Source organism: Takifugu rubripes, chromosome 1 (genome assembly GCF_901000725.2).
Source record: "Takifugu rubripes chromosome 1, fTakRub1.2, whole genome shotgun sequence".
Taxonomy (NCBI): Eukaryota; Metazoa; Chordata; class Actinopteri; order Tetraodontiformes; family Tetraodontidae; genus Takifugu; species Takifugu rubripes.
In genome coordinates, this window is record NC_042285.1 from 3,340,508 (window position 1) to 3,366,325 (window position 25,818).

Consider the following 25,818-nt stretch of genomic DNA (forward strand, 5'->3'; position numbering starts at 1 on the left):
TCCTCTCCTCTCCTCTCCTCTCCTCTCCTCTCCTCTCCCCTCCCCTCCCCTCCCCCTCTCCTCCCCTCTCCTCCCCTCCCCCTCGTCTCCTCTCCCCTCCTCCCCTCCCCTCCTCCCCTCTCCTGCCCTCCACCCACTGTCTCTCCCCATTTCTTGGCTGTCTCCGACTTTGACAGAGGATCCATTTGGGCATGTTTTTCTTGCATGATAACTTGCCCTCCTGACCTCTACCTGGATTTGCCTGGGCTCTCCCTCCTTTGAGCCCTCCTCCTCGCCCTCACTACTAACTGATGATTAATTATAGATGCAGGAGGGAGGAGGGAGGAGATGTCAGAGACGTCATGTTAGATTAGGAACATCGAGGACTAGAGCTTAAACCGTGCCCAAGTGCAGGCAGGGTTGTCTTTACGTGCTCATGAGCTTGAATCTTTCCTGTGTATGAATATGAAGAGTGTGGAGGCCACGGGGTTTCACATCAAGCCAAACAAGACGCCTGGAGGCCTCACCTTCGCCTTCCAGAAAAATGTAATATGTGCTTTCAACACAGAGGTCCCATGGCTTCCATCAGAGGATGCTCATCAGAGAGCAACCGTTAGACTAAAAAAACCTTCCTTCATCTCATTACAAGATGTTTTTTTATGTGTAATGTCAGTTCTTGGGTCCCATTATGCGTCTCTGTGGCTTTTTTCTTCTGTTGCTTAGCAACAGTACCTGAATCAGGTTGCTGCAAAACAGACCCCAGCAACCCCACCAACACGATCGGCAGTTCAGAGGCTGTTTTTGGAGACTTTTGTTGAATAAAACCACAGTTCTCTGCATGGTTGGTGCAACAACTCTTGACCCAACGCTCCAAGTTAGGCGCCATCTAATGGCGAGGTTGTTAATAGGCTATCCATATTCTAAATTAGCAGCAGCATAACTATGACTGTGGTGGAGCGCAGGTGTCAGCAACTGTTAGCTGTTCTATAGGTGCAACTGTGTGTGAGTGTGTGTGTGTGTTTGCTCACACTTGCTACATACTGAGCACCAAAGTGCTCATTCTACTTGTAAAGTGGGGCCCTGGTTGCAAAGTGAGGCCATTTTTCTGGGCCCCACAGCTTCAAAGGAGTGCTTGAGAGTTAAGAGTTTTAAAGTTGAGGTTAGAATCGGGTTTGGATTAGAGTTCTGGAGTTATGGGGTGATTAGGGGCCAGGTAAGATATATATGTATGAATGTCCCTACAAAGGTAGAAATGTAAGAATATGTGTGTTCAAGTATGTGCGCATAATGTGTGTAATTTGTTTTGGAAACAGCAGCATATGACCACCCGTTCTGGCTGTGATGAGAAGCAACACAAGGTGGCGCTAAAAGGTTAAGCACTACACCGTGGTCCCGTTTGGTCTTTCCTGTGGCTGGTGGCAGCTCTTCAGTCCGTCTGCCCTGTCAAAACTGACACATTTTGACCTCGTCTCCAAACATTCTCCAGCGGACCTGAGCAAAATCTTTTGTCTGATTTTTACCCCCCCCCCCCCCCCCCCCGAACTCTGGCGTTTAAAATCCCGTTAATGCCGTAAGAGTTAAAGGCTCTTAAATCAAAGTGTAATTTATGTTGCAAACGTTGTCTGCGGGATCTGTTTCACCTTCTGTCCTGGCAGAGGAGATTCAAAAGAATTAACTGGAATTATAAAACCCTCCTTTAGTTCACCCTCTTTCTTTGAATTTGCATCATTGTGAATGAGAATTACAGAAAGGTCTCAGAATTAATGACTTTACAGTAAAAGCAGGATAAATCTGCTGCTGTTGGGAACGCAGTGCTTTTATTCTTTAATGCAGCGGCCAGTTACGGTTCAGCCCGCGTGTCTGCGTGCAGGAATAAAGTGTGTGGCATTAAAGAAGGAACGTGTGTGTGTCTTTGTGCGTTTGTGATCCGATGTTGAAGCCGGAATCAGGCAGATGGGAACAGAATCCACTGGTTCTGTCCAACAAAAGGAGCCTGAAGCACATTAGCATTTAACCTCGACAGGACGAAAATAAAGTATTTCAATTTGTTGGTATTTTACGCTCTTTTGTCCCTCCTACTGCCAGTGTCCTTTTGGTGAGGACACGTAAAGCTTTTTTTCTCTCCCCCTTTTATAAAAACACCTGAACCTTTGAAAACACCATCAACAGTTCTGGAACATTTCATCATCTTTACCAAGAACTAAAATCAATTTTTTTTTTTTCCCAAAGCATGTGAAGGTTTGTGCGTGTGTGTGGGCGTGCGCGCGCGTTCCCCTGTGGCAGCACAGCCGTGCGTTTGGTATTCTGCTGTCTAATAACAGCACGAACAGATTGAGACTGCAGCGCAAACCAGCTGCTGTTCTACTTTTAAAGCTCACGGGGGAAACATGCACGTACACACACACTTGTGCAGCACTATATCGCTCCTCAGCGCCGCTTTAGTGTCACATCAATGGATTTTTAATACTGATTTTATTTTTATGCTGTTGCTGATGTAAAGTGATCATTTTAAAAGTAAAACTGTCGGTCTGATGCGCCTGTGCGCGTCTGACCTCTGGAGGGCGCTGTAGCGACAGTCGGGCCCTGGCGTACGGGTCAGCGGATGTAGAGGGGTTCCTCGGTGGTGTCTGTACGCTCACCTGCTGTGGAGGCTGTTGAGATACAGACGGTCCCTTGGACACCTCTGTTTTCTCCCAGCATGCCTCAGCACAAAGCCTCGGGGGAATGAGGGGGGGGGGGGGGGGGGGGGTCGTTAATAATTTAATGTGGAGCTCTGGGATCTGTCTTCCCAAGAGTTTGGTTCTGAGGGACAGCCGGTTTCTGCTGAAGTTCTGAAGGCGGAGAACCGGGAGTGACGGACGGATGGATGAAGGCGGGAAGGGAAAAGAGGGGTCAGAAGATCAAAAGAGCAAAGAGTCCTCCCCTGGAACCCCCCAGCCCCAGGCCGGCTGCTGGGCCCATGAATTCACCGTCAGAAGATACAAACATAAACAACTAATTCACTCACACACACACACACACACACACACCGCTCAGTCCGCCATCTTGAGCTGGTGACATCATCATTTCCCGCGCTATCATGTGAGCTCTTGTGGAATCTCGATCACCATTTATAGAACCACCCCCCCCCCCCATAACCCCGATAACCATCCCCAACGTTTGAACAAGAGCTGGCCGCCATCCCAGAAACCTTCATCACTTAAAGGTGCAGCAGTAGAACGGCGGGAGGCGGAGCTTCATCTTCCACCACAGGTGAGCTGCGTGATCCACCTGTGTCGGGTCATTCAGAGAGTCCCCTGTGCATTTGGAGAATTCTGTAGAACATGTTCAATAATCATATGCGGAAAAAAGTCGGAATTTTGGCAATCTTTCATAGAGTGTGACGGCATGATGGCCGTGAGTGGATCCAGTGAGGATCCAGTGTGATCATGTGTGTGTGGTAAACATGCCTTCGACATTTGGACATCTGTATTTTACACCCAGCTGCACTTTTAGAGAAAAACACTTTTGTTCCATTATAATGATACACACACACACACGCACACACACACACACACCCTTCACTGTGGGATCGCTGTAAAGATAAATTAATCATTCAAAGCCAAACTTGCTCCAGGCATGGCCTGCTGCTGCCTTGAAATGAATTTTTTACTGGCACCACGTCCGTGTCTTTCTTTCCCTCCACCACAGTTCTGCCTCCTTGACATTCAGCTCAGGTACTCTCTCTCTCTCTCTCTCTCTCACACACACACGCACACGCACGCACGCACACACACGTGCGTCCACGCGATGTTGAGATTTCCCCAGCAGAATCACTGAAGCTTGTCTCATCAGAACAAACATTAATGTGTTTACATGATAACATGATAAAAAAGAAGAAAAAAAACACGCGTTCGTCTTCAAATTTAATGTCAAATGATTCGAATCTAAAATGTAAAACAGCCGAATTGATGTTGATTCCAGTTATTGATCATAGTTCTTTGAGATGCATCACTGAAGGCTGGAGCCTGACCCTCTTTAAAACCTCCACTCAGCCTGATCAATAAGATATGATCAACCGTATCCGATCAATAATCCGCAGGTGTGTGCATGTGAATCAGGTGTTCCTCTTCAGTGAAGCTCCTTTGTTTTTCTTCTTAAAGTGGTGTTGATTCCAAATCAATCAGAGTCTCTGACTAGTTTAAATTATTGATCAATCAGGGATTTGGGCTCCAGACGTTGTTTGGAGTTGCATCGTTAAGGCTGAATCACCCCCCCCCACACACACACACACTCCACACACACACACACACACACACACACACACACACACACACACACACACACTCCACAGATCATTTTCTTGAACATGTTTATTTTAACAAAAGAAATCTGTCTTAACCTTTTTCTAGCTAACACAGACTCGCTGTACCAGTCTGATATTCTTCTGTTTACCTGCCTCGTTTTCCCTGGAATTTACCCATTAGAAGCCCATTAACCTACAAAAAAAATTAAATAATCACGCCTTTTATTGCTTAATTCTGTTCATATCGTCGAATCCTCTTTCATTATTCTGCCCGATGACGTCACATCCGATATTGCGCCGGAGCGTAGTGACAGGATCGACCACCGGGGGAGGCTCTTCAGAGGGGCTGGAACCACTGCAAGGTGACGGGAAGCATTTAAGACTCCGAGGAGGCACGTGGCGGCGTGACCGGCGTGGCGGCCTGGCGGCGTGGCGCCGTGGCATGGGCCGTCCTCCGCAACCTTTAGGATCACAATAACCTGACTTTGCCTGTTGTTGTGTCCCTTTTCTAAAAAGAACAAGTAGTGGGATGTGAGCGTGATTGGTGTGTGTGTGTGTGTGTGTGTGTGTGTGTGATGGTTCCATGTGCAGCAGGAGTTTTGTCTTGTTGTTTTGTGTGTTTCCGCCCTGCGGCGACACTCACCTGTCAGTCAGCGCGGAGCTGCAGTTAGCAGGCAGTACACGCGCTGATCGTCCTTGATGCTGCAGACGACTCGGAGCTCCGACTTGCCTCACTTACACGCAGCCTCCCAATAATTTTGCCGAGAATAAAACACGCCAGCGCGCGTTTTGGATTATGTAAATCATCGCTGTGACAGTGCGCCGAGGTGTCGTTTCCACGAGAAATCAACGCGGCTGACTTAAACTTTAGAGTTTAACCAACCTCACTTTAAAGAAATCGAACATAAATATTAGCAGGATGTGAAGAAACATCTGTGTTTTTTATATTATCGGACCAATCGGCCGAGCATAGCATGCTAAGCAGTTAGCCTCGCGCCACAACTCATTTTTGTTTCATAAAAGATAAATTTATGATGAGTTCAGTAATTTCAGTGAGTATTTGGACTCAAAGTGTGTCGGTAGAGCCTTCTCCCACTGGCAGAATCACTATATTTATTCTCACTGGAGCATAAATATTAAAGATAGCGCAGTTCAGGAGAGTAGCCCAGTCAAAGGTTCCAACTTTAGAGACAGATTTCTGATAAGGAGAAGCGCGCCGCAGAGTTACTGTTTCACTTGATCATCGATTGATGTCAAGAAAAGCTACAGGGCGAAAAACCGGCAAATACGAAATGATACAAAATGTCAAACTAGGACTAGGCTTCAGGATTAGTGAATCGCACATGAAGTAAACACACTGAGCTGATGCTATAGGAGTGTAATAATCAATAATTCATTTTCTGGATTTGTTCTGCTCTGCAAAGCTGAGTACGACCGTATGACTGTGACTGTTCCGTCTGTTTGCACGGAACGGTCAACATTAGCCGAAGGTGATTCTCACCACCTGCAGGACAGAATTAAGGAGAGACAAAGAGAAGCGAATCAAAGGCTAACATGCTAATGGGTGTCTGCACTTCTAGCTTTTAAGTTTTCCAACCAGTCACCTAAATTCCATTGTGTGCGTGCGCGTGTTTCTATCCCCACCTGTGCCTGCGGCGTACAGCAGCTCGCCTTCCCTGTTACCTCGTATTAATGAACAGTGAATGCTGTTGTCAGGCCCGATCAGGCAGGTCAGGGTGAGATGGGTGAGGAGCTGGGATGTTGAGGGGGGAGTGTTTCATACCCACCCTCTCAAAGTCCTCTGACACCAAGTTTAATAATGACCAAATTTTGTGTTCTTAATAAGTCTGATCACTTGTTGATTAGTTAAAACAGTGGTCCCCAACCACCGGGCTGCGGACCGGTACTGGTACGTGGATCAATTGTTACCGGCCGCACAAGACATAATTAAATATTTCTGTTTTATGCATTAACTGAGTCTGAACGATCTTTTATTTTGAGAAACCTTTTTGAGAAATGACCAGATTCTCTCGGTTACATCTTAGGTGCCAAAAGTGACCCCACAAGCGAGTAAAATGAGTAAGAAACAGACGTCTTTGAAAAATTTCTTTGCGAAAAAGAAAAGGCCCAATCAAGAGACGGGAGAAGAAAAAGAAAGAAAAAGAAAGCTAACAGACAATATCAGGAGTTCTACTGAAAATATGGATTTATCCTGGTAGGTGATTCCCACATACCAAGCCCACTCTGCGTAATTTGCAGCGACCAGCTTGCTAATGAGGCAATCAATCAATCAATCAACCAATCAACCAATCAATCAATCAATCAATCAATCAATCAATCAATCAATCAATCAATCAATCAATCATTATTTATATGGTGTCTGTTACAATCAGAATTGTTTCTAAGCGCTTTCCAGAATCCCAGGGCCTGACCCCAGACAAGCAACAGTGGCAAGGAAAAACTCCCCTTTAACAGGAAGAAACCTTGAGCAGGACCAGGGGGACTCTCCTGCTGATGGCCGAGGGAGGAGAGGAGGAGGGGAGGGTAGGAGAGGAGAGGAGAGGAGAGGAGAGGAGAGGAGAGGAGAGGAGAGGGGAGGGGAGGGGAGGGGAGGGGAGGGGAGGGGAGGAGAGGAGACCATGGCCCTGTGGGGTAACAGAGGCCAGAAGCTTTCAAAACTACTTCGCCATTTGGAGACCCAGCACCCTAGTTTAGAAGACCAGCCCCTGGAGTATTTTGAAAGAAAATAACAGGAACATGATGGGCAGGAGAAGGGCCACCACATCAGTAAATGTCAACGCACTGAGAGCATCATACCTGGTGGTCCAGTATTCTGGATTAAAGTCACGGCAGAATACCTTGAAATCGCCACCACAGCACTGAAAACCCGGTTGCCATTTCTGACATCCTAACTGTGTGACAGCAACTAAAACAAAACAACGGAGTAGACTGGGCATAAGCAACACACTTCGGGTGTCAGTGTCTCCCATCACTCCCAGATGGGAACGTCTCGTTGCAGAGAAACAAGCTCAGGGCTCCCATTGATTTGTCGTCATGGTGAGTTAAAATGTTCATGAAAATAAAATGTTCTTTATATTCGTGTTTGTAGCGTATCTGTAGCTTATTTTGAAGGGATGTTTAAACGTTATCGTAGCGAGTAGGAGAGAGTAGCGCTTGTGAGTCTTTGTGGGCACACTTATCCGACAGTTCAGATCAGAACAGAAGAAGATCAGAAGCAGATTTATTGCCATTGTTCATGTAATACACAGTATTACACAAACTAGGAATTTGTCATGGTGTGACGCTGCGACATTCAACATAAAGAAGACCACACTAGAATAGGATAAATAAAATAAAATAAGACATATATACAGTATATACATAAATAGTAAGTGGTAAGAGGTAAGTGGTAAGAAATAGTGCAGGTCAATGCAGGAGTAATGTGATGTATTGTTCGTGAGTCCGACTGGCTGCTGTACATGGTGCTTAGGTGATAAGTCACTTGGTGTTCAGCAGCCTGATGGCAGAGGGGAAGAAGCTGTTCATGTAGCGGGAGGTTTTGGTCTGAATGGACCGTAGTCTCCTGCCTGAGGGGAGGGGGGAAAACAGTCCGTGACCAGGGTGGGAAGGGTCGGCCGTGATCCGACCTGCACACCTCCGGGTCCTGGAGATATACAGGTCCTGGATGGATGGAAGCCTGCAGCCGATCACCTTCTCGGCAGCGCGCGCGACGCGCTGCAGCCTCAGTCTGTCCCTGACAGTGGTGCCAGCAAACCACACGGTGATGGAGGAGGTGAGGATGGACTCCATGATGGCCGTATAAAACTGCGCCAACATCCTGGGAGGCAGTTTGAGCTTCCTCAGCTTCCGTAAGAAGAACATCCTTTGCTGGGCCTTCTTGATGAGGGAGCTGATGGTTGGCTCCCACTTAAGGTGGTTCAACCCCCCCTAGGCCGCAGTAAAATTGTCATGCGGTGATAAAAAGGTTGGGGACCGCTGAGTTAAAAGATCCAGTGAAGGTTCCTCCTTTACTAAAGGTTCCTCCACCACATGTCATTACCACTAAAGGTTCCTCCTGACCACCACCTTGACCACCACCCTGACTCCCCAGCCTGACTCCCCAGCCTGACTCTAGGGGTCGCTGCATGTTCTCACCCTGTTCTGACGCCTCTCTGCTGTTTCCACTTGGATGTTCTCAGTTTAATGATTTACAACTGGAGGCCTGAAGAGAACAGCAGCTTTACGGTTGTTGCACCCACGGAGCAACTGTTGCACCAGCTCAGCAACACCGAGACCAGACACGGTCTGTCTGCCTGCCCGCCCGTCCGCCCGTCCGTCCGTCCGTCCGTCCGTCCGTCTGTCCGTCCGTCTGTCTGTCTGTCTGTCTGTCTGTCTGTCTGTGTCTATTCTCAGCCTCAGGTTGTAGTTTTGGCCGATGGGCCCCTTACACGTGTCAGGTGACCATCAATGTAGATGTTTCTGCAGGATCCATAAAGACACGTGAATGACTTTATCTTGAGAACCGATAAACAGTTTCTGAAAGAAAACACAGAACATTCTGAATTATTGATCTATGCTGGCTGGAGAATCGATGGAGAGTTCTGCTGCATATCAAGGACGAGTCCGATCTATTTCTTACTTTCTTGAATAAAAATGAAGCTCCGAGCTCGTTCACACGCGTTTCAGCTTTAATTTTTTTAGATTTCAACCTTTGCCTCAAAGCTCCAAGGTTTCCGTTCTCGCACTTCCTCTGGTGCTGATTAAATCACCCAATAAGCAAACAAACAGAAAATGTGATCATTTTAGATCAAAATTTAACAATATTTTACTGAGATGAATCGAAATAAATCCACAGCATCCCTGTGATTAAGATGGAATTGTTTGACAAACAAACAAACAAACAAAGGAACTTTGATGGACTGAGAACATGCTACAGTAGGACATTCGTGCTAAAACGGTCATTTTTATCATCAACAACATGGAGTCCTCATCATCAGGCTCTTCATCAACTGACTCTTCATCATCAGACTCTTCGAGAGACTCGTCATCATCGGGTTGGTCATCATCAGACTCTTCTTCATCAAAATCCTCCTCAGATTTCTGGGTGTGACTCTTCATCACCCTTATTATCAAACTCCTCCACATGACTTCTCATCAATGGACTCTTCATCATCAGCCTCCTCATGACTCTTCATCATCAGAATCTTCATCAGGCTCCTCCATGGAACTCTTCATCATCAGAATCTTCATCAGGCTCCTCTATAGAACTCTTCATCATCAGAATCTTCATCAGGCTCCTCTATAGAACTCTTCATCATCAGAATCTTCATCAGGCTCCTCTATAGAACTCTTCATCATCAGAATCTTCATCAGGCTCCTCCATGAAACTCTTCATCATCAGAATCTTCATCAGGCTCCTCCATGGAACTCTTCATCATCAGAATCTTCATCAGGCTCCTCCATGGAACTCTTCATCATCAGAATCTTCATCAGGCTCCTCCATGGAACTCTTCATCATCAGAATCTTCATCAGGCTCCTCCATGGAATTCTTCATCATCAGAATCTTCATCAGGCTCCTCCATGGAACTCTTCATCATCAGAATCTTCATCAGGCTCCTCCATGGAACTCTTCATCATCAGAATCTTCATCAGGCTCCTCCATGGAACTCTTCATCATCAGAATCTTCATCAGGCTCCTCCATGGAACTCTTCATCATCAGAATCTTCATCAGGCTCCTCCATAGAACTCTTCATCATCACACCCTTATTATCAAACTCCTCCACATGACTTCTCATCAATGGACTCTTCATCATCAGCCTCCTCATGACTCTTCATCATCAGCCTCCTCGTGACTCTTCATCATCAGGCTCTTCAACAGACTCCACCATATGGCTCTTCATCATCAGACTCCTCATGACTCTTCATCATCAGCCTCCTCGTGACTCTTCATCATCAGGCTCTTCAACAGACTCCACCATATGGCTCTTCATCATCAGACTCCTCATGACTCTTCATCATCAGACTCCTCATGACTCTTCATCATCAGCCTCCACCATATGACTCTTCATCATCAGCCTCCTCGTGACTCTTCATCATCAGGCTCTTCATCAGACTCCACCATATGACTCTTCATCATCAGACTTCTCATCACTCTTCATCATCAGACTCCACCATTTGACTCTTCCACATTAGGCTCTTCATCAGACTCTTCCAAGTGACCCTTCATCATCAGTCTTCATCATCAGCCTCCTCATGACTCTTCATCATCAGGCTCCCCAGCTGACTCATGATTAGATTAATCTTCATCAGACTCTTCATCAGACTCCTCCAAGTGATGCTTCATCATTACGCTGTTCATCATCAGAGTGCGGCTATGACGTCATCCATACAATTATGATGGGAGATCAAAGCAAGTGAGATTACTCTAATGAGATTTCCTTTAATCTGACATGTATTTATTTACTTTTATTGTTGACGTGTGAAAAGTTATAAAGCATGAAGTTTGTGTGGATCAGCTGCAGAAGCAGAATATGGCCAGTAGGGGGTGTGATGCTCCATTTTGAAGCCTTTTTCTGGTTGTACATTTTTTAATAGTATGAATATTTAAATCAAGGTTTTAGTGCTCTTGCTATTATGTAATATGCATATAATGGTCTAAATTACTTATAATAAAATAATCCACAGGTTGATGCTTGTGTAAGCAGCCACAAACAAAATCAGATTCAGAGAAACCACTAGAATTGTCTGCATGAATTAAATCATAAACATCCAAATGGAAAAATTACTTTCTATATGATAACCAAAAATTCTCAGTATAAAACTGATTTTTTGCTCATGTTTTTCCGGGAATATTTGAATGTGTTTGTTTAAAAAGTTGGATTTAATTGAACAAATCACATTCTGGGTGACGGGAAATTTCTTCTCAAAAACGACACATTTGTTGTATTTAAGTCTGAACCTGTATCAGAAACACTGGTGAACGCCTGAAGAACTTTTTGTCCTTATTTTATTGTCTGTTAAGCAGGTGAATACGCAGCTGGTTCCTCCCAGGCTTCCACACTCTCGACGGTTCCTGGTGAGCTGCCGTTGCCGGTCCGGACCTCAGAACCGTTCTAGACTTGGCCAAACAATTAAAAGACATTTCTGACTCGATTCTCCCAAGAAATATCCTTTAATTGTAAAGTCAAGCGTAGAGGAACGTGGAGTCTGGCCTCACCTGGAACCACACCACGAGACAGGTCAGTGACGTCACACGCGGCCACACCGGTCACAGAATTCAACTAGGACAGACCGAACTCCTTGTGGATCAGAGCTTCAGAGTCCCACTCACCCATTCACCTACCTGACCAATATCAATAAATGTTTAAATACCCCCCCCCCCCAACCAAGTCACCTGTTTCCCCAGGTGCCCTGAGGATTCTTCACGCGCTGCGTCTCTACTAACCCCGTTCATGTCTGCGCCAACATTTGCCCATTTTACGCACGGTGTCGGACTGGAACCTGCCAGGAAACGTTCCAAAAGCTCTCGTCTGTCACGTGAGAAATAAAAGTCTACTCCGCGCGTGATGCATGATCCGCGGATCCATCCATCACGCGGCCAGACTGCGATCTATCGGGTCAAGGAGTTGCTTCGGTGAACGCGCGGCTCCCGAGCGCGGGTGGGGTGCATGCGTTAAAATCATCCCGCACAAAGTTCGATCCTGCGCGAGCCTCGGCGTCGTTGCGGCGCGGCTGTGACGGCTCGCGCTGCCCCTGGACAAGCGTCCAACTACATTAAAGCGGGACGCGGCGCCCTGTCCAACACCCCCGCCCACTCCCATCATAAAAGGTCCCGCAGGACTAGGGTGGGCTCCGCAGCTGCCTCTTACCCGTGAGTCCTTCGCCATCCATCCCTCCATCTGTACCTGCAGCCCTCGCCTCCCGTTCCTCTGGTTGGGCTTCCAGCGCCGCCAGATAGAAGCTCTGCAGTCACGTGGGTCGAGAGAGAGGGGGAGAGAGGGAGAGAGAGAGGGAGAGAGGGAGAGCGCCCCCTCCCCTCCTCCGCAGTTTGCGGTGTGTTATGTCTCAGACTCGGAGGTAGAGTCAGAGCTGACGGATCACTGAAACAAATCCCCCGGTGTCTTGTCTCATCCGTCCCCGCGTCCCTCTTTACTCCACCGGGCTGGTCTGTATCCGGACCCCCACCCACACCCCCGGGAAGCTTCTATTTCTTTTCTTTTTTGTGTGCCCTCCTCCTCCTCCTGTCGACTCCTGCCAACAGTTTATTCTTTGGGATTTGTTTGATTCTCGCCGCTGCTGCCGGGTTTTACGCACTTCTTGTGGATTTGCTTCAGCGGAGGAGCCCTGATTAGAACCAGCGAGGTGGATCCGCGGAGGCGCCTGTTGGGCTTCAACTGGAGATGGAAACGCTGGCATTGTTGTTTCATTCCCTCTGGATATTGCAATGCAAAACCGTGAGCGCCGACTCCATCATCCACATCGGTAAGACGCGGAGCGGGGCTGCGTGATTGGGGTCGGCGCAGACGGGTTCTGCTGGTGGGGTTGGGAACAAATTAGCGCCTTTCAAGTTGAGTGATGGCAGGTGTGGAACACCAGAGTTCCCCCCTCCATCACCCGACAGCTGATTATTATTCCGTGCCAGGATCAGGAGGCAGGCTGTTGCATTTGGACCCCCGGCGCACGCAGCGCAGCCTGGCACAAGTACCCGCAAAGTGTTGCGCCGCGCCATCCCTCCGTCCTCCCCTCCATCCTTTCCTTCCTCCCGGTGCATGTTCACATTCTCACGCAGCAGAAGCTCAGAGGGCTGGCAGCGGAAACCAGCCCGACGTGGGTGTTTGGAAGCTTTTCGCTTAGTCCATCAACCCCCCCCCCCCCCCTCCTCCTCCTCCTCCCCCTCCCCCCGACCTCCCCCTCTCTCGCGTCCCTTCATCTATAAGCCTGAACTTTCAGTTGGACGTGAGTGAAATGTTAATCAACTCTACCCAGGGAGGAGATGACATAGCGGACAAACGCCGACTGTTCGGCCGATGGAACCGCCAGGGAGCAGTTCCGCTCGCGCCCGTCCACCTTCCATCATCTGACCGTTCTCACGTCACCGTTTCGGTGCAGAAAAGTAGCAGATGTCGGAGTCGGAGGAGGTAATCGGAGCTGAGACGGTGGCGATCCGGAGGTTTGACGCGCCACCGCTGCGGCTCGGACCGGCGGAAGCACTGCGGGGCCGTGCGGGGTTCAGCCAGGAGAGAGAGAGGGAAGGGGAGGAGTGTGGGCAGGGGGGAGGTGGGGGGCTTGGTAATCAAATGATTCTTTAGAGGAGACAGTGACAGATCTGCTGCGTCTCCCTCCAGCGATGATCATTTCTGGGCCACAATGACGCCCCGAGCCGGAGAGTAACTGAGTACATTTACTCAAGTACTCCTCCATAACTTCCCACTGACAAGAACTCTTCATCATTCCGACAGCTCCTCTTCATCAATGTGATGCGCCCTTTCAGGTTCACAGGAGTAAAATAGAGCGGCTGATATGGCTCCTCATCATGGGAAAGAAAGAGAATCACTTAAATCAATTATTTTCTTCATCATCTTCATCATCATCACCGCCATCACCAATAAATGCTAACGTGACTTTTGAAGTCACCCAAATTCTTTCCTTGCTGTCAGAATTAGTCTGGATGCTACCACATTTAGCCTGGTAGCTAACTGTTGTAGCATTTGGTGCAAAGGTCTGACTCATCAAAGGTTTGGGCCGTAAAAAACAACAAAAACCTCTTTAAAACCCAGACTGTCTGTAAATGCAGCAGAAAAAAACGATTTTTTAAACTTGTTCTCTATTAGATCCAGCGGTTCTAACAGAGAACCTGGCTGACCTGTGATGCTATCAGTGATTAAATCTGAGCCAACAGTCAGTGTTTTTCCATGCATGGCCATTGTCCTTTGTGGGCAGAAAAAAGTCACCTGTTCCTTTTGTCTGATTGGTCTGAGTGTTCATGATAAAAAGGAATAAATACTTGTATTAATGCTAAAAGGAAAATGGCCTGTGCAGCTTTATGCTTGAATATAGAAGACAGGTGAGTAAAACAGACAGAGGAGTTGCAATCAGACAGGTGTGTTAGAAAGACAGGTGCATTACAGTCAGACAGGTGTGTTAGAGAGTCAGACAGGTGTGTTGAACAGCAAGACAGGTGTTTTGGACAGTCAGATTTGTTAGAGAGGCAGACAGGCGGGTTGGACAGTCAGACAGGTGTGTTGGACAGTCAAATGTCTTAGAGAATCAGACAGGTGTGTTAGACAGTCAGGTGGGTTGGACAGTTAAACAGGTGTGTTAGACAGTCAGACTGGTGTTTTAAACATTCAGATTTGTTAGAGAGGAGACAGGTGGATTTGTCAGTCAGACAGGTGTGTTGGTCAGTCAGACAGGTGTGTTGGACAGTCACACAGGGGTCTTGGTCAGTCACACAGGTGTATTGGACAGTCAGACAGGTGTGTGGATCAGTCAGACAGGCGTGTTGGACAGTCAAACAGGTGTGTTGGACAGTCAAACAGGTGTGTTGGACAGTCACACAGGTGTATTGGACAGTCAGACAGGTGTGTGGATCAGTCAGACAGGTGTTTTGGTCAGTCACACAGGTGTGTTGGACAGTCACACAGGTGTATTGGACAGTCAGACAGGTGTGTGGATCAGTCAGACAGGTGTGTTGGTCAGTCACACAGGTGTGTTGGACAGTCACACAGGTGTATTGGACAGTCAGACAGGTGTGTGGATCAGTCAGACAGGTGTTTTGGACAGTCAAACAGGTGTGTTGGACAGTCAGACAGGTGTGTGGATCAGTCAGACAGGTGTTTTGGACAGTCAAACAGGTGTGTTGGACAGTCAGACAGGTGTGTGGATCAGTCAAACAGGTGTGTTGGACAGTCAAACAGGTGTGTTGGACAGTCAGACAGGTGTGTGGATCAGTCAGACAGGTGTGTGGATCAGTCAGACAGGTGTGTTGGACGGTCAGACAGGTGTGTTGGACAGTTCTGATGCTCTGTTCTCAACGAATGATTGATGCTGTCAGTTTCCATCAGGATCAAAATTTTCCCTCTTTTTTGGTAGCGGAGCAGATTGGAGCCGACTAATTGGTGTGTTAACGAGCTAAATTCATCAGAGATTAATGTCAGTTTAGCTTCGCAGAGAACTGATTTATGTCATATATGCGCATTAAATAAACAATTGTTTTTATTTCAGGACGTCGTCTTCTCACAAAAATCTTAACTTGAGAGTTGGCGGAAATGAATGCGCCTTTCAAGGGGGGTGGATCAAGTCTAAGCCCCGCCCACCTCTAGAGGTCACTGCTGCTAGCCGCTAGCTGCAGTCGTGGCTACGTAAAGCCAGTATTTTCCGATCGCGCGCATGTCGTCGGGCTGTCGCCCAACAACGGTCTGAATCCGGCTGACTCGACAGTGCGACCCGACACTCAGATCAGATGTGACAGTGTTCTGACCCCTGTCTAAGCGTCTGTCTCATCTGATCCCGCCGTTTTATCGTAGGTGACATATCCGGGGTCGCTTGTCCGCTCCCCTCTGCTCCCTGAGGGGATCCCTGGCAGGTCGGGGCGGGCTTTGAACCTGCGCCCTATTTGCTGGTGTTTGAGTTAAACGCTGTCGAGGTTTTTGCGACTCTGCGGGTTCCCGTCGGCAGCGGCAGCTGGTTTTGCTAATTGGTCTCGCCTCACCCCCGCCTCGCTTCCACGTGCACGGAGCTGTGGAAACAGCTGGCGCGACGTTTGTTCAAGACCTGCCAGGGAAAAAAGTGTCGGCCTGTCCCAGGAAAGGCCAACAGAGCGACTTTTGGCCTTTAATTGCGTTTCCGTCAGCGAGGTTAGAAGCCGCTAAGAGAGGAAGGTCGAACGTCGACAGTGAAGGTAGAGCCGTGAGGCGGGGTCTACCAGTGGTGACATCACAAACAGGACGCGGAGACGGGTATTTTCTCGTTGAGTATTTTTTTTAAATCCCTCCACGTCCGCTTGATGTGAGAGGCGATCCTGTACTTTCTGCATGACCCCGAACACGCGTGTACACGTGTGGGGGCGCCCGTGTCAGCTCGTATGATCGGCCAGCGCGGCCCCGCCGCTCTATCTCTCCCCTCAGGGGCCATTGTTCCAGTTCTAAACGACCTCTGGTCAGCTGGATAACTAGTCACTTTTCATAAGGAGCCTGGAGGAGGATAGATTACTCCGTCCCATGAGCCAGGCAGCTGACTAGGGATGATTTACAGCGCCTGATGTTGCCGTTATCAGCGGTTGGCGTTGGAAACAGTGGGATGGAAGTGTTGGAATCCAATCTGCTGGAAGAGCAGCTGCAGTCTTCTCTCGCTTTGCTGCTTAATAAGATAAAGTAACCAGGTTAGAGCAGAACGCAGACGTGTTCCCACGCCGCATCGGTAGAGACGGGCCACCTACTGTACCGCCAGCACCTGAACACACCAAGGAGGCGGTTGTGGATTCAATAAATGTAGCGTGCCGCCGAGCGTTTCGAGCCGGGGTTTGAATCAACAGCTGCAAACTCTCATCCAGGTAGAGCCGGTCCGGCGTGGGTGGTAGAACGGATCCCGTCTGGCTTTAAAATGGATTCATTGAGGGCGAAGGCGACAGTTCTCAATGAGATCTCGAGGTTTGCGTTCCCAGACTGGGTTTCGGGTTCAGAGCAGCCCTTCATTAGCCCAACCGTTTCGGCTTTAACACCCGTCTGATCTTTAAGTTGAGATGGTCAAACGATTCGTCTTCATCGGTGTCAAATATCAATCGACCCGCTCAGGAGATCATTAGTCCCTGCAGTGAACGCGGGTCAAGTCGCTAACAGCACAGCTTCAGAAGGGTTTAAACTTCTCGTTAGTGTCACGTGTCCACCGGATCGGATTCTGATTGGCTGACTCCTCCGCGAGTTTAGCCTTTTTCAGCCCTCCCGCTGCAGCAAACACCTGCGTCATCAGCAGCGCGATAATCTCTGTGCCTGCGTTCTGATTTTAGTTTTCCTGACTGACCGGGCCCATTTGCTCCGGTTCCCTTCGCCGCTCGACGCGGCTGCTGACGACTGCTGAAATATTACACGGCGGCGTGGAAGCAGTGCATAATGGTGCAGCGAGCCGCTGCGGCGTTGTTGTGGTCTTCCTCCCTCATTGTTTTGCAGCAGGTTACTGAGCTGCAACATCACTTATTTGGATGTTTAATTATGATAATGGCTCCGCTGCAGCCGCCGCGCACCCGCCGCCGCTTAAGGACGTCATCAATCTTCTTGTTTGGCTTCATTTCTGGGCCCCACATTTTTAATCTGACTTCCTCGACTTCTTCCCGGCTTAGAAAACAGATGGATGCTTCCTCCAGAGGAGCAGAGTTTCTGTTTTTCATCACATTTTCATCCATATAACAGCCTCATTAATGGCAATTCATGTTGGGTTTCACAGCATAGAGTCAGAACAGGTTTCATTCATTTGAATGAGCTAATGCTAAAGCTAATCCTGTCTCAAGTTCTTAGTTTTTTGGCCCCAGATCACAGATGATGCGAAATCTGAGCAGCTAGTTCAGGAAGCCAAAGCGTGTCTGGATCAGCTGATCTGTCACATGACCCTCTCTCCTGATTAGGGCACATACTTAATCCCGCCCCCTTTTACCTGGTCACTCCTGATTGCTCCATGCTGCTACTGGGCTCAGTGTTTGCTGTTAGTGCCGCTCTGCTGTTCCGCTGCCATTCGGAGCTCATTCCCGCCACCTTCTCAGCATCCTCCTGTGGGCTCGATATCTTCGATCCACTCGGGGGGTTGCTATTCCTTCCCTGTGATGTGTAGGCAGACATTTCTTTATCAGGGACAAAGACATTGAGACGCCAAACCTGCTTCCGTGTTGCTTAATTGACGCTCTGCTAATTCTGAAAATAATTGTGCGCAATAAAGTTCTTGGTTTCATCCCGAGTTGTCTGACTGAGCTAATTAGAATCATTCCGAAAACACCTGCTTGTCCTTCCGACTGTTGATTGACGTCTCGGTACTCACGGAAGCAGCGGGAGGTCGGTGGAAGATCTGCCTGACTAATTAAGTTCTCCGCTTTCTTGACGCCGCCCCGCGTTCTTCCTCTGTTCTCTGTGATTCCAGTCAAATCCAGAAAAGGGGCAGATAGAACGCTCTGGGGTAAAATGTTAATGAGTCTAAATCACAAGCGCCACTATTCCGCGCAATCTCTTTTGGCCCGAAATCATAGCCAACGCAGGGGTTGACGCCATAATGGGACGCCTGATGGTATCGATAATAACTAAAGGAAAAAAAACAACATTTTCTGTGAAGCGGCTCGGTCCGTTTCCACTCATTATTATTCTGCTGAGCGTTCCAGGTCATCACCTTCCTCCCTCTCGGGGAGGAAGACTCTTTATAGTGTCAGCAGAAAATTAAATAAGGACAAAGAAGAATTCTCTCCTGCTGCATGTTTGTAAGAACACAGATTTACTGCTCGGCAGCTTAGCGGATAAATCATCCCTCGTTCTACGTGTTCTACGTGGGATGGATTTTTCCTGGAGGAGGCCGATCGCAGGAGGATGCTGGTCAGATGAGTTAATGGCGTCTGACCTCTTCCTCATTCTCAGTCGGTTTGATTGACAGCTGCCCCCTCAACAAGTGATTAGAAAAGCCCGAAGATCTCTCACCTGTCAAATTAAAGTTTCACAGTTTGGAGGCCTCGGCAGCATCGGCGGGTTTGACATTTGGAAGCAGATGAGTCATCAAAAGATGAGGAACTCATCTCGTCCATGATCAGATTAAAGACCTTCTGTAAACTGGAGACGCTTTGATCTTCATCCGACCGCGGTCTGAAATTCAGCTTCCTGATGTCGTAACTTGGCGCTAGGAGTTCCCTGATTTCGCGTTCTGGCTGAAACCGAGTTAACGGGGTGGCTTCTGGTGGGCCTCCACGCTCTCGGTTCTCTGCGGTGCTGGAACGGAGGCGGTCGTGGTCCCCAACAGTCTCGGTTCTCTGCGGTGCTGAAGCAGCAGCCATGAGTGGGAGGATGTGTTCTTTGAAATGAAAATGAGGTTGAGATTTGACGACGCGTGGGCGCATTATTTTACATTTAGTCTTCTTCAGAAGATTGAGGAGCTGAGGTGTAGACTGTTCAGAAATATGCCACACCTCAGCATGTAAATGTACAAGGTCCTAAATGTACCAGGTCCTGACTCGAGCAGGTCCTGACCGTAGCAGGTCCTGACTGTAGCAGGTCCTGACTGTAGCAGGTCCTAAATGTACCAGGTCCTGACTGTAGCAGGTCCTAAATGTACCAGGTTCTAAATGTACCAGGTCCTAAATGTACCAGGTCCTGACTGTAGCAGGTCCTGACTGTAGCAGGTCCTAAATGTACCAGGTCCTGACTGTAGCAGGTCCTAAATGTACCAGGTCCTGATTGTACCAAGTCCTAAATGTACCAGGTCCTGATTGTAGTGGGTCTTCATTGTAGCAGGTCCTGACTGTAGCAGGTCCTGACTGTAGCAGGTCCTAAATGTACCATGTCCTGACTCTACCAAGTCCTAAATGTACCAGGTCCTGATTGTACCAGGTCCTAAATGTAGCAGGTCCTAAATGTACCACACATGTCAGCATATCGATTTGCACCTGTGGGTTCTGTGTCCGCCTGTGTGTTCTCTAGGAACATCGGTGAAAGTAGACACGGGTGATTGTTGCACCTTCTACTGGATGTCTGTGGCATTTACACACCTTCAGCTCGAGGGAAATTCAATACTCTGACCTTTAGCGTTCACACCAATGTGTTTAATGGCTGCAAATGTTTTAATAAAGCAACATTTTCTCCACTGAAATGTCAAGTGATGCTGCGTCGTTTTGTTTCTGGAACCAAACTGAATTGTGTTCCAGTCTGAACTCTTATCTGTTACTGAGAACCTGCTGTCCCATCATGCACTGCTGTAGCAGGTCCTGAATGTACCAGGTCCAAAATGTACCAGGTCCTGAATGTACCAGGTCCAAAATGTACCAGGTCCTGATTGTAGCACGTCCTGAATTAACCAAGTCCTGATTGTAGCAGGAACTGTATTTACCAGGTCCTAAATGTACCAGGTCCTGATTGTACCAGGTCCTAAATGTACCGGGTCCTGATTGTACCAGGTCCTAAATGTACCGGGTCCTGATTGTAGCACGTCCTGAATGAACCAAGTCCTGATTGTAGCAGGAACTGTATTTACCAGGTCCTAAATGTACCAGGTCCTAAATGTACCAGGTCCTGATTGTACCAGGTCCTGAATGTACCAGGTCCTGATTGTAGCAGGTCCTGAATGAACCGGGTATTGATTGTAGCAGGAACTGTATTTACCAGGTACTGAATGTACTGGATCCTGATTGTAGCAGGTCCTAAATGTACCAGATCCTGATTGTACCAGTTCCTAAATGTACCAGGTCCTGATCCTAGCAGGTCCTGAATGTACCAGGTCCTAAATGTCCTAAATGATTGTAGCAGATCCTGAATGTAGCAGGTCCTAAATGTACTGGGTCTTGATTGTAGCACGTCTTGATTGTACAGGGCCCTAAATGTACCGGGTCCTGATTGTAGTGGGTCTTCATTGTAGCAGGTTCTGAATGTGCTGAGATGGAGGCAGGAATATAAATAACACCCAGACAGACAGACTGCTGAGTGAGTGAAAACTGTTTATTTCTGTCTCATTTGGTTCAAGTGATCTTTTAATTCGGTCGGTTTTCTGAGTTGGACCGTTTTCAAACCCGGCGGGTCCTTGCTGCTCATTAATAGTGAAGGTGATGGTGGAGACTTGAGTCCTCAAAACGCATCTCTTCTCTTCACTCTTAATTGAAAATGGACTCAATTTTCAAATCTGAGCGATTGATTGATTAGCCGGAGGCGGGCAGGGTCTTTATTTGGATCCCCAGCGAGGTGAATGAGCAGTCTGGCAAATCCAACCCTCACTTAAAGGCAAACTTTGTAAATTGTGAACCTGGAACGTTCCATTAATCAGTCTCTCTGGTCTTTCCTCGCCGGGAGAGTCCAAATCTGCTTCCACCCGTCCAAATGTTCTGCTTCAATCCAAATGTGCAAAAATAAGGACCTTTTTTAAAATTTGAGATCATTTTGTGCAGGAAAATGAAAAAAAAACAACCCAAAACTATTGTTGTTGACTATTTGCTGGATTCCTAGATGATGAATTTCAGCCCAACGTGGAGGAACCGTGGCGCCGAGATTGGAATCGAACTCAATTTCTCCTCTTTTGTTTTTTCACGCAGGTGCCATTTTTGAGGAGAACGCCATGCGGGACGACGAGGTGTTCCAGCTCGCCGTGTCCGACCTCAGCCTCAGCGACGACGTCCTGCAGAGCGAGAAGATCACACACTCCATCAAACTCATCGAGCCCAACAACCCGTTCCAGGCGGTGCAGGAAGGTAGGACGCTGCTCTGTGACTGGTTGAGGGTGTCCATGTTGAGAAAGCTGCTCGTTTCCTGGTGATTAGGGTGTCGGCCTCATAAATACTGTGGTTTGCTTTCTGCCACCATGCTCTCAGTCTAATCTGCTTCCCCTCTTCACCCTTTCATCCCTCTTTCCTTCTTCCGGCTTCGGCGCGTTTGATGCCCTCAGGTGAAGCTAGGGGGCAGCACTGAGCCGCGTGGCAGGTGCTGTTTTTTTAGGGGCGTCAGTGACCCAGAAATCCCTGCTCCATTGTTGGGAATGAAGCTGATGAGGGCTGATTATGGAAATAATAGATATTTAATGATTGTGATGACAGATCACCATGGTGACGGGGCCGATAATTACATCCTATCAGTGTCTGTTGTCATGAAGATGATGCTGATGTGAATGAACCGATGAGGATGAAGTGATGGGTTGATGATGGTGCCGGTGAGGCAACATGCGCGCACACACACACACACACACACACACACACACACACACACACACACACACACACATACAAAACTACATACACATGCACACATGTTCATTGTCACTCACTTCTTAACTTATTCCCTCACCTTAGCATTCACAGCCACTCTCTCTTTTTCACACACACCCTCACACACACACACCCTCACACACACACACACCTGTTTTACAGATTCACAGTGTGCAAATCTGATGACACACATCTCCAGCAGAACCAAAGGATCTACCAGAAAACAGTCATTTTCTGGTAGATCTCCCTCAGAACTGCGTCAAACGGTGCCTGAATTCTCTGATTTTTCAGTAAACAGCATCAGTATTTATGTCAAAGTTTCTTCAAGTCTTAGTAGAACACAATCAAACAGAATATGTGTGTGTGTGTGTGTGTGTTTGTATGTGTGTGTGTGAGAGAGAGAGAGAGAGGGAGAGAGTGTGTGGTTTCTATCTTGCCTTGACCTTTTTTCTTTGAGCCCCCATGATCCTTAGTCCTCAGAGACTTGGATGACAGCCTTGGCTGTAGTGGATTATGGGTAATGAGAGTAGGATTCACACCCTGCCCCAAGGAGTGTGTGTGTGTGTGAGTGTGTGTGTCTGTGTGGTTGGTTGTCATGGTCAAAGAGTTTTTCCATTTCTCTTTTTCTATTTTAATTTTGATAGATCTAAATAAGCATCTTCACAAACCAAATATTGTCCTAAAGCATGCGTCCCCATCAGCCTCCACTTTCCTTCTCCATCGTGGCTTCTGGGTCCGATGCCCTTGACCAATCAGAGGCTGTTAACATTTGGAACATCTGGTGTGATGAAAAAGCGGGCACGGAGAGAGGGGAACATCGAGGCGGCTCATTATTTGTCGCCTTCCCGAGTTCCCTGGAGGACATTTTGGAACCACTCTAAACGGGCATTTCAGCGGCTTTTGTCCATTCATGGTTGGTGGTACCCTGTGAGGACACTTTGTCATCTGCTGTCCACAGTCAGCATTCTGAGGGACACTTTAACATCTTCTGTCCACAGTTTGAGCATTCTGAGGGACATTTTAACATCTTCTGTCCACAGTCAGAGCATTCTGAGGGACACTTTAACATCTTCTGTCCACAGTTTGAGCATTCTGACGGACATTTTAACATCTTCTGTCCACAGTTTGAGCATTCTGAGGGACATTTTAACATCTTCTGTCCAAAGTCAGAGCATTCTGAGGGACACTTTAACATCTTCTGTCCACAGTCAGAGCATTCTGAGGGACACTTTAACATCTTCTGTCCACAGTCTGAGCATTCTGAGGGACATTTTTACATCTTCTGTCCACAGTTTGAGCATTCTGAGGGACATTTTAACATCTTCTGTCCAAAGTCAGAGCATTCTGAGGGACACTTTAACATCTTCTGTCCACAGTCAGAGCATTCTGAGGGACACTTTAACATCTTCTGTCTACAGTTTGAGCATTCTGAGGGACACTTTAACATCTTCTGTCCACAGTCAGAGCATTCTGAGGGACATTTTAACATCTTCTGTCCACAGTCAGAGTATTCTGAGGGACACTTTAACATCTTCTGTCCACAGTTTGAGCATTCTGAGGGACATTTTAACATCTTCTGTCCACAGTTTGAGCATTCTGAAGGACACTTTAACATCTTCTGTCCACAGTCAGAGCATTCTGAGGGACACTTTAACATCTTCTGTCTACAGTTTGAGCATCCTGAGGGACACTTTAACATCTTCTGTCCACAGTTTGAGCATTCTGAGGGACACTTTAACATCTTCTGTCCACAGTTTGAGCATTCTGATGGACATTTTAACATCTTCTGTCCACAGTTTGAGCATTCTGAGGGACATTTTAACATCTTCTGTCCACAGTCAGAGCATTCTGAGGGACACTTTAACATCTTCTGTCCACAGTCAGAGCATTCTGAGGGACACTTTAACATCTTCTGTCCACAGTCAGAGCATTCTGAGGGACATTTTAACATCTTCTGTCCACAGTCAGAGCATTCTGAGGGACATTTTAACATCTTCTGTCCACAGTCAGAGCATTCTAAGGGACACTATCATCTGCTGACACATTACCATGTCTTTCATGCGCGGGACAGTGCAGCCGTTTAAAGGGCACTTTGTCAGCACGGAGGGGGCCAGTGTCGCGTTTTGTTCGCTGCAGTTTACGTCAGAGCGCTTTAAAGGGCGCTTTGACATTTGCACACTGGAGGAGTAACGTAGCGAACATGCTTGTTCTTCTTCTTCTGCCCCCGGAGGCACTTTGTTGCGTCTGTTGGCACTTGTGCAGTTTTGTATGGAATGAACTCTGGAACACCCACCAGTGGAAGAACTGCTGATCATGAACAGTCAGATGAGCGGTCTCTGTGTGGCTGTCGACTTCTCTCCGGGGTTCCCAATCTTTTCACGCGTGCCTCTTTTGTCGCCACGGCGTCTGTTTACACAGATAGCGGCTCTTCATCCACGCAGGCAGATATGCGATGCATGATCCTCCAATGGAAGAATTAAAATCAGTGAAAGCATCTGTCAGAGAAATGAGCTCGGATTACACGCCTGGAGCGCTCCACAAAGAAGCTGAGATGGAAAGCTGCTCCTCCACCAGCTCAGATCCGGTTTAACCGCATCAGCTGGAGCCGCCGTGACGTCGTCGGATGTCACGCACGGTTCCGTCGAGCGGTGTCCGACTCGCAGCGATTTCAACTGCTCACTTCCTCTTCAACTTGGAAAACCTTCTGGGCTGATGAAATGAAATGTTTTATTTATTAAAGCTACGATATAACGTTCCCGCGCCGCTGGTGCACGTGCTTGCTAACGCTGTAGCTGGTGGAGCGTGGCGAGGGCGGGGCCAAACCGAGTGATGTCAACAGAGAAAGCTGACCTCATCGTGATTAAACACAAATAATCCACTGGTACTCTGAGTATTACCTACCCAAGTGCCCTTGAGCAAGAGAATGAACCCCTGAAGAGCTCCCGAAGCAGCTTCTTTGGTGCCTTTTTATTCAAAAACATTCTTTTTTGGTTTATGCTTTAAGAGAAGTTCAATCAAGGTTTCCAGGCATGTGACTACGGTGACCTTTGACCCCAGTCAAAGCTGTGCAGTATTTCCCCCCAAAATTTCCATAGACACCTGAATCCAAACACCACTTGGGAGCCTCCGTGGCATCCACGCGCACCTCCTGACCGTGATGTGTTAATAAGGAAAATAAACATGTTTACACAGTTTGAATATGTTGAGCCGGAGACACACGTGACCATCTCGACGTCTCTGGGGGATTAAGGAGGCATTCAAACGCCAACCCTGAAGGATGGAGGAGGGAGAGCATGATAAGGAGGGATAAAAGATATTCTCAAGGACACAGAAGAGGCTCGGGGCCGAGATATCCCCCTCCCAACACACACACACACACACACACACACACACACACACACACACACTCTCTCTTTCTCTCTCTCTGATCCCAGTATGATCACTTCAGTTACCGTAGGTTCTTCTTAAACTTGGCCCTCGTGGATTTAAACCAATCTAGAGCAACGCCGTCTCTGTGCTGTCGAAGCATTTAAATGTCAGGGGAATCCCGTTAAGACTCTGGAAATGTCACTAAATCAAACGGTTACCAGCGGACGCGCAACAAAACGGACAAGTCCGCTCCGTCACGC

The 25,818-nt window shown here is 47.9% G+C and overlaps 1 protein-coding gene across 2 annotated transcripts in view; it reads left to right on the forward strand.

Annotated features, from left to right (window-relative positions):
* Positions 1-12,339: 12,339 nt before the first annotated feature.
* The window catches only part of grid1b (glutamate receptor, ionotropic, delta 1b), a 112,141-nt gene continuing 98,662 nt past the window's right edge, over positions 12,340-25,818 (forward strand). For both annotated transcript variants that reach the window (XM_029844280.1, XM_003961085.3), the window contains exons 1-2: positions 12,340-12,747; positions 21,524-21,679. In XM_029844280.1, the coding sequence (XP_029700140.1) occupies positions 12,666-12,747; positions 21,524-21,679 (238 nt within the window). In that variant the 5' untranslated portion in view covers positions 12,340-12,665. The remainder of the gene's footprint in view (positions 12,748-21,523; positions 21,680-25,818) is intronic.